This window comes from Prosopis cineraria, unplaced genomic scaffold (assembly GCF_029017545.1).
Source record: "Prosopis cineraria cultivar Desert tree isolate PC_DT_omini unplaced genomic scaffold, ASM2901754v1 PC2, whole genome shotgun sequence".
NCBI classification, from domain to species: domain Eukaryota; kingdom Viridiplantae; phylum Streptophyta; class Magnoliopsida; order Fabales; family Fabaceae; genus Prosopis; species Prosopis cineraria.
The window spans coordinates 2746747-2755135 of NW_026555333.1; the positions used below are offsets into that span (position 1 = coordinate 2746747).

The following is an 8389-nucleotide window of genomic DNA, read 5'->3' on the forward strand; positions in this document are numbered from 1 at the left end:
AATCTAATTCTATCATGCTCACATGGAATCGAGTTACTCTTCATAAAATTCATTTTGTCTCTCACTACTACCCTTATTAATACTTGATTCTTCGATTTCCTCCCATACACTATCGAGCATCAAGCAGGACCAAACTTTCACGTTACTCCACAATAACCCTCCAGCTTTAATTTATCTATAGCTTAGAGATTGACAAAGAAAATCCTACCTGCAAGTCCAAGAGGTAAAAGATTTGCCCTAAGACTCCTACAAACTCTTTGGCAATGTTGACTTGAGACCAAGCATTGGTTGAACACAAGAATGGCGCCGACTAGGTAGGGCAAAGAGAGATCTAACATAGTGAGCCAATATTGAAGTGGTTCCCTCACCTCCCCAAATTTCACCTTCCCCATTGGCTTTCACCTTCTCCTTTTATTTCACAAAATTCTCAATTGAGGTTTAAGAGGATGAAGCTCCTCCATCAAGCTTTTCTGCCCTCATTAGCACAACTTTTTCAATATCTCCATCGAGCTTCTCCCTTGTCTTTACAAATTTCTTTTAATCTATTTGGAAAGCAAGTTTTGATTTTAGTTGTTGCTCCTCTATACATTTGAACCATTTTGTTATTGTATTTTCTGGTCTTGATTGTTGCTTCAGCATGATGCCAATAGGTCTGTGTTACCCTCATCATTGACTCATGCTATTGGTGGAAAGAAGAGGGAAGAAGGCACAAGACAAATGAGGTTTTTACTTATAAAAAAAATGATGCTTAAATATTTTTCTATTTTAAATATAAATACTTATTAAAATTATATCAAGATTCAGTTATCATATCAAAACATACTTTATAAACTTTAATTTTAAATTTATTTAAAATTTTTTTATCATACCAAATAAGGTTTAAGAGCACACAAAAAATTATCATTCTTAAAGCGGGAAAATCAGTGCAGCAGAATCTTATAACCATACAGGTACAGCTTCAACACGAGGGTCAAAGTATTGAAGACTAAGAGTAAATGATTATACAGTATTTGTTGATTTAGTTTTTATATGATTTGGTTAATATTCGAATCACTGGGTGAATTAAAAATTTAGATGACCATCCCCAAATCAATGGTTAAAAAAAGAAAAAAAAAAAAAAAGATGACCATCCCCAAATCGGCCAAGAAAATCCAACCCAAATCACTCCAAGAATCGAGTCAAGTTCATCCTCTACCCCATCCCCCACGCATGGATGACACGTAGCATATCGAATACGGGTAGGACCCATTTTCATCTTCATCACTTCTTGCTTCAATAATTCACCACCACAGTTTCAGACTTTCAGTACCGTCATCCCTCTTCAGTTCACACGAACGCCCGTAGTCCACTTCGAGAGACTGAACCACAATCGCCGGAAAGGTTTGGGGAATCACATAGCCATGAAAGCTCCCAGCTTATCTTCTCTTTGCTTTTTACTTCTTTTCCTGATATCACCATCCTCTGCAACTGCAACAGCGGACCACGACGCTTCCAGTCGCACTAGCATCATCTTCACGACACTCGGCAGATCTTACTACGCCTTCGATATTTACTCCCTCCCAATTCTTGGCCGACCCAAACCTAATCACGAAATTCGAATTACTGACGGTCGCTCCGTCAATTTTAACGGCCAATTCCCTTCTCCGTCTTCTCCATCCGTCCTCCCCTCCCTCTTGCCCAATCACACTTCCATCCGGCTCCGGTCCGAACCGCCTCTTGTGCAACTCATCTACGTTACTGAAAGAGTTGATGGCATCTCTAACATATACTACGATGCCGTTTATAGCGAGGATACCGCAAATGTTAGAAGAAGATCGGCCCTTGAATCCGTCGCAGGTAGAATTCAACTCCCTCTGTTGGCCAATGACCTGAACAAGAATCGAGTTTCCATGAAAGATAAGCCCACTTTGACCGGAGAATATTTGGTGTACGTGTCGACCCACGAGAATCCGGGCGTGCCTCGGGCCAGTTGGGCCGCTGTTTATTCGACCCACTTGAAATCCGGTTCGACTCGGAGACTCACTCCTTACGGGGTTGCAGATTTCAGTCCCGCAGTTTCAACGTCTGGGATTTACACCGCAGTAGCATCTTACGGTGAGAATGGTTGGGCAGGTGAGGTGGAGGATCTCACTACGGATATCTACGTTTTCTTGACTCGAGATGGAACTCAACGAGTTAAGGTTGTTGAACACGGAGGTTGGCCGAGTTGGGTGGACGATCGTACTATTTATTTTCATCGGAGAGGCGATGATCAGTGGTGGAGCGTGTATCGAGCACTCTTACCATCTGAGGGTCCGATTTCCACCGATTCCGTGAAAGTCGAACGGGTCACACCGGTAGGTATCCACACCTTCACCCCCGCTACCTCACCTGGCAATAAGAATTTCATAGCGGTAGCAACGAGAAGACCAGGTTCGAGCTTTCGGCACATCGAATTGTTTGACCTGGTTAAGAACGAGTTCAAGGAACTGACTCGTTTCGTCTCGCCAGAACCCACCACCTTAACCCGTTTATTTCGCCCGATGCTTCGCGGGTCGGATACCATAAGTGCAGAGGAGAACCCAACAGAAAGGATAGTCCCCAGTTCATGCTAGAGAATGTCCGAAGTCCGATACCCGGTCTCACTCTTTTCCGGTTCACCGGTTCATTTCCGGTCTTCTCGCCGTCGGGTGATAGAATAGCTTACGTAGATATGCCTGGGGTTTATGTTGTAAATCGGAACGGTTCGAACAGGCGTAAGGTTTCCGATGCAATGGCCTTCTCGACCTCGTGGGACCCGGTTCGTCCTGGTATAATCTACACTGCCACTGGACCAACATTTGCGTCTGAGGGCTCGCAAGTTGACGTCATCTCCATCAACGTTGATGATTTTAATCAGCACAGTCAAAAGAGATTGACCCTCGACGGGAAAAACAACGCTTTCCCCTCGCCGTCACCCGATGGTCAATGGATCGTGTTCCGATCGGGTCGATCGGGCCATAAGAATCTGTACATAATGGACGCTGTTGATGGAGAGAGGAGAGGGCTTCAGAGGCTAACGGAAGGTCCATGGACGGACACGATGTGCAGTTGGTCGCCGGATGGTGATTGGATCGCTTTTGCGTCGGACCGAGAAAACCCGGGAAGCGGGAGCTTCGAGCTGTATCTGATCCACCCGAACGGAACCGGACTGAGAAAGCTGATTCAAAGCGGAACAGGAGGGAGGACAAACCACCCGTATTTCAGCCCGGATGGGAAGAGTATAGTGTTCACCTCTGATTATTCGGGTATATCAGCAGAGCCAATCTCAAATCCACATCATTACCAGCCATACGGTGAGATTCATACAATTAAATTGAACGGATCCGATATGAAGAGACTGACCCATAATTCATATGAGGATGGTACACCTGCTTGGTCCCCCAAGTATATTCGTCCGATCAATGTGGAGGAGCCAAAGCGAGGACCTTATTGCTCATTTGAAGATTGCCATTGGCTCAACGATTTCCCTAACAAAAGCATTGCGGGTGACGCTGCTGCTGCTAAAGCTCAGTGTGGTTTGTAAATTACCAGCTCCTGAATAATAGGTGGGTACTATTTAGTTTACAAGTTTTTTTTTTTTAACTTTTTTTTTTCATGTATATAACCAGCCTGCCATCTTGAACTGCTAAGTTGGGTATTATCTCATATGTTAGAATATGGATAGTTGTATCGCTAGTAAATCGGACAGTTTCTGTAGTTGGGTATTGTTTGTTGGTGGTGTTACTTAATGATGAACGGCGTCATCTGCTCATAAATAATACAAGTGTTTATTTTGCTTGGTAGATTATGGGGAATCAACAGAATCCCCAGTACAATGCACATTAATATTAGCTCTTCTACAAAAAGACTGAGATCAGATTGGGGTAAGGTAAAAACTTCATTATACAGTTGGATGGAGGAAAGCAAGAAGATTCCTACACTTACGCTTAGTCTAGTCATGTCAAGCTACTAACTAAGCCTATCCAACGGTGAATTGGAAATTAAGGTGGATTCCTCTGTGCTCAACTCTGAAAAAATTCTTGAGGTATTGATGGACGAATATACTTCTTAGCCACATATTTGTACTGAAACAAGAATGAAATCCAAGTAAGGTATCGAAGCAAACAGATTATTACTATGAAACAAACGAACTGAAAAACATGCCAGCAAGAATTCCACCTTGTGCTGACTGTATTTCTCTCGGATTGCGGGTAAATTAGAAGTATGGGTGTTGCAACACAGACGATGGAGATCCCTCACGCAGTCACACAGATCAGAAGGCTGGTAAAGTGTATAATGTTGCAATGTGGAATTCTGTTACAAACACAAAAGAGTAAGTTAATGCCTTATGATAGGACAACGTAAGTGATTGCTGGAAGGCATACATACCCAGGGTTTGGTCGAAGGGAAGAGTAGATATTTGGCGAGGAAAATTGCAGAAGCAGCTATAAGTGATGGGGCATAACAAAGCATGCTGTACTCCAAGAGAGACAGTTCGGCAAGGTAGTTGGCCAGGCAATCTAGTTGCAATGACGGGACCTGAGAAATCGGCAATCAATCCATCATAAGAATGCTAATAACACTAACATTGATGAAGAAGATTGTGCAAATCAGTAGTGAAATGCAAATATTTTCAGAGACATGCAGTACTGTACCTCATTCACTCCTTGAGCTGCGCGAACGAATCGTCTGAAGGCATATCATCAAACAAAAGGGTATTAGTGCTGCACTGTCAAAGAAAGTCAAAAGCTCTGTATGGGGCCATTTGGCTAGCTCTTACCTCAAGAAACATTTGGTTGTTGGGGCTGTCATTTCGAATTTCAGAAAATTCAACACCGCTGATTCCATTTGCAAAACCTGTCTCAACCATTTGTTTCAGATTCAAGGCATGACGAAGTAACTGAAAATATGCTCCCAAAAACAAACAAAAACGAAGCCGAAGAATTGAATTGAACCACGAACCTCCTCTTTGAAGTACGTGTTATCAGTTATATAGCAGAATTCTTCCACCTGAGGCGCGCAAATCTCCTCATATTTACTGTCAAAAGTGAAAAACAAATAAAACATATTGTTACATGTGTTATGCCCATAAAACACATAACTCATAAGAAAGGGAAACGGGGTGTAATATGAAGACTCCTTACGAGGCAATCATCATGCAGGCAACTCCAAGTAATTGCAATTTTTGCCTGTTCATGGCATTCCCTGAAAGATACCGATCTATGTAGTTCACTGTCAAATACAATGTATCAGGCACAAGCCGGTACTCTTCAGCCACCTGCAGTTCAAGCTACTAGTTTAGCATTTACTAGCGAGTGCGAATTGTGCGCCGTAATTTGAATCAACAATTTTACATACATGTCTCACAGAACGCACGTCATTGTTAACAAATATTACCTCTACAAGCCAGTCAATCAATATAGCACGCATGCTGGGATTTATGTCCTTTTGAACTCTCTCCATGTAATCTGTAGACGGCCTTTTCTTTGCCTAATTGAAGAAATCGAGGGAAGAAAAACAAACCGAAGATCAGCATACTAGGAACGGAATAAATGACTGCTATTCAGGTGACAAATCTAGAATATAGAAATGTAGAATTTAGCTGCTTCCCGATAGGGACAGCTGACAACTACTCCGAGTAACTGTATTCTACGTGAAGTTAAAACAGAACAAAATCCATTGCCTAAGCAGGGAAAAAGAAATTTAACCTCAGATACGCGCAAATGCTTGTAGATGTCACAAGCAAAGGTCGCACAGAGCTGTGGATCCACGTAATTATTATCGATATTGACAATTTTGTCTTCTCTCTCCAGCTCAACAAGAATGTCTCTGTTACAAATGTTGCCTGCGAATGAAACAATAACACTACATTAGAAGACACCAAAATATGACTTATTGTGTAAAGGAAAAACCTGCAAGACTGATGACAAAAGAAAAGGCAAAATTGAATCAACAAGAAACCTATTGTTCTATCTGTATTATCGGAGATGTTTAGAATGTCCAATGTCTTTCTACCAATAGAGTCAACAGCTGAAACATCGTTATTGTCCATATATTCAACTTCAGGACTGTTGAATGAGTCGCAAGTAGACATGGTCTCGTCCAGAGAGACAGACATGCCATCTGATTTACAAGGAGAAACATCCATGCTGCTTGCAAGAGGGACGGAGGAGTTGGAAACTGAAGGAGCAGCTTCGAACTTCTGTGGAACAGGAGCAAACTTGGGAAAATCAATGGCACTTGATTTTGCATTGAAGTTGGTAGAAACTGGAACGGTGAAAGCTGCAACTGTAGGAACAGCTTCATCCTTTTGTGTAAATGAGCTGACCTCAGGGAACACAACTGCACTTGATTTCACGTTCGATGAGGTGGGTTCCTTGTTTGTCTTAGCGATTTTAGTTGCACCAGGTACCTTGCAAGACAAAAACCCAGTTTTTACCACCAAGAAACAACACAAGAAAGCAACGAACATACTAATGCAGCAACTCTAACGTTCGGACAGCTTTAATGGCAATTAATGAAAAAGAAGGAATCTTTGCAACAAAGAACTAATTGAGACTGTATTATTTTGAATTCAAATTTCAAGCCAGAGGGAAGGAGCTGAAATATAATGGAAAATATATATGCTTAAAATACTCTATTGAGTATTGACCTAGAATGTTGTAATTGGAAATTAATTGTTAATTAATTTTTATATAATTATTATCATAATATCATAATCATAATTTCAAAGTATATATTTCAAATTCAAATTAAATTAATTAGACTATTATGTTACTGTAGACACCATATAAATCTAAAATGTACAATAAAACGTATAATTTCATTATTAACTAATCTTGAATTGTTCTCGGAGATAAAATGATTTTCTTCTAATCAACCCGGATTTCTTGGCTCCGAAAATTGCTAAACTCGGTGTTTTTCGATTACCGGAAGAAAACAAATCAATATCAATATAGTTTCAAAGTGAATGAAATCCACTAGGGATTTGAAATTCATGCAAATGCCTGGTAATCTGGACTGAAAAGGAGTGACTGGGAAGTGGGAATTATAATATTGAAAACTAAACGATGAAAGAGCCATGGAAAGAGAAATGTTTTGCTATTTTCTTTCTCACGAATCTTTTGAGGCAATTTATAAAGTTCCACGAAACGCCGAATAAACTCAATACCAGAGTTGATGATGGCAGAGAGTTCCGTGAAGCAGCGTGAGGCACATTCTTTAGATTGGTCAAGTTAGCGAGAGGCGCGCGCTTCTTGGCCAAATGTGGAGGCAGGGAAGTAGGCTTCCCCACATTCTCCGACGACGAGGATGACGCATGCCGCTTCGCCAACGACGATGTCGTGGAGGAAGAAAACGACGAACGACGATTCTGGTTTGACATCCTGCTTTTAAAATCAAACCCTAGCAGCGGTTTTTAATTGCAAATTGAAAATGAAGCTTTCTTTGCGTTTCTCTATGCTTTCTTGTAGACTTCTTTCCCAGCTCTAGGTACCGTTCCCAGAGCAAGAACAGCGAAAATGGGGAGAGAATGAGAGAGAAGAGAGAAGACTACAGAGAGTTTCAGGCGAGAGATATAGATAGAGCCATAAAGAAAGAGTCTTTATGCTTTGAAATATTGTTTGAAATTCTTGCAGAGAAAAAGAGAGAAGGATAAAGATGGGAGAGGGGCGTTTCCTCCCTGAGTGTGTGAGAGCGAATTAATATTTAATAAAGTAATAAATAAATAATTTAATTAAATGTTTATTACATATTGAGGCGGGGAAGAGGAGTTAGTTTGAAATGGGAAGATATCTGGGCCGTTGAATGGGCTCGGTAATCGTTAGGAGCGGGGATCTCAGCTGGGGCCCACTTTCTTCGGTTTCAAAATTCAAACTGGGTCCGGACAACGTTCTAACACCTTGCAATAATCCCCGCAAAGCAAAAAATGACTCTCATTGGTCCGTTTTTTCCACTGTTTTCTGGAATCTGATTGGCCTGTGACATAGCTGAAATTGACAGAGCTGTGAATGAATGTACAGCCGCGGGTCTTTGTATTTTTAAGTCGCGAGTGTAGAGTTTGAATTCGAATTCTAACGGCCACTGGATTTGTCGTCACCCCCAATGCACGGACTTCTAACCAGGGAGTCACGTACATTACCCTCTATTTATTTAATTGGTAGGTTTTTGAAATATAAATTTAAATTGAATATCTAAGTACTTGATATCTTGAGGTGCATAAATTTAAATTAGTTGGGAGGAGATGTAGTTACCAATATTGGAAAGAATTGAATTCTGAAAAAAATTGACTTTTTTCCGTCACAAAGATGGCAATCAAACAAAAATGTAAGTCAAAAGTAAAGATTAAAATGGGTTCTACGATTTGAACAAAGAAAAAATTTGGAAGAAC

General features: G+C 41.1%; 1 protein-coding gene and 1 pseudogene across 3 annotated transcripts; one reads left to right on the forward strand and one right to left on the reverse strand.

The window, feature by feature from the left end:
* Positions 1-1269: 1269 nt before the first annotated feature.
* Positions 1270-4856, forward strand: LOC129302289 (uncharacterized; annotated as a pseudogene).
* LOC129302290 (cyclin-A1-1-like) lies at positions 3577-7671 on the reverse strand. 3 transcript variants are annotated; one of them, XM_054941064.1, is made up of 11 exons: positions 7172-7671; positions 6329-6412; positions 5962-6202; positions 5709-5845; positions 5398-5490; positions 5145-5278; positions 4963-5038; positions 4781-4857; positions 4656-4689; positions 4390-4539; positions 3577-4314 (listed from the first exon to the last, which is right to left on the reverse strand). In XM_054941064.1, the coding sequence occupies exons 1-11, from the start codon at positions 7382-7384 to the stop codon at positions 4069-4071; spliced, it is 1485 nt and encodes a 494-aa protein (XP_054797039.1). In that variant the 5' UTR covers positions 7385-7671; the 3' UTR covers positions 3577-4068. The 3 variants fall into 3 exon arrangements, with proteins under 3 accessions (XP_054797039.1, XP_054797038.1, XP_054797037.1); XM_054941063.1 differs by having other exon boundaries at positions 3577-4085; positions 4180-4314; positions 5962-6412; XM_054941062.1 differs by having other exon boundaries at positions 5962-6412.
* Positions 7672-8389: the final 718 nt, after the last annotated feature.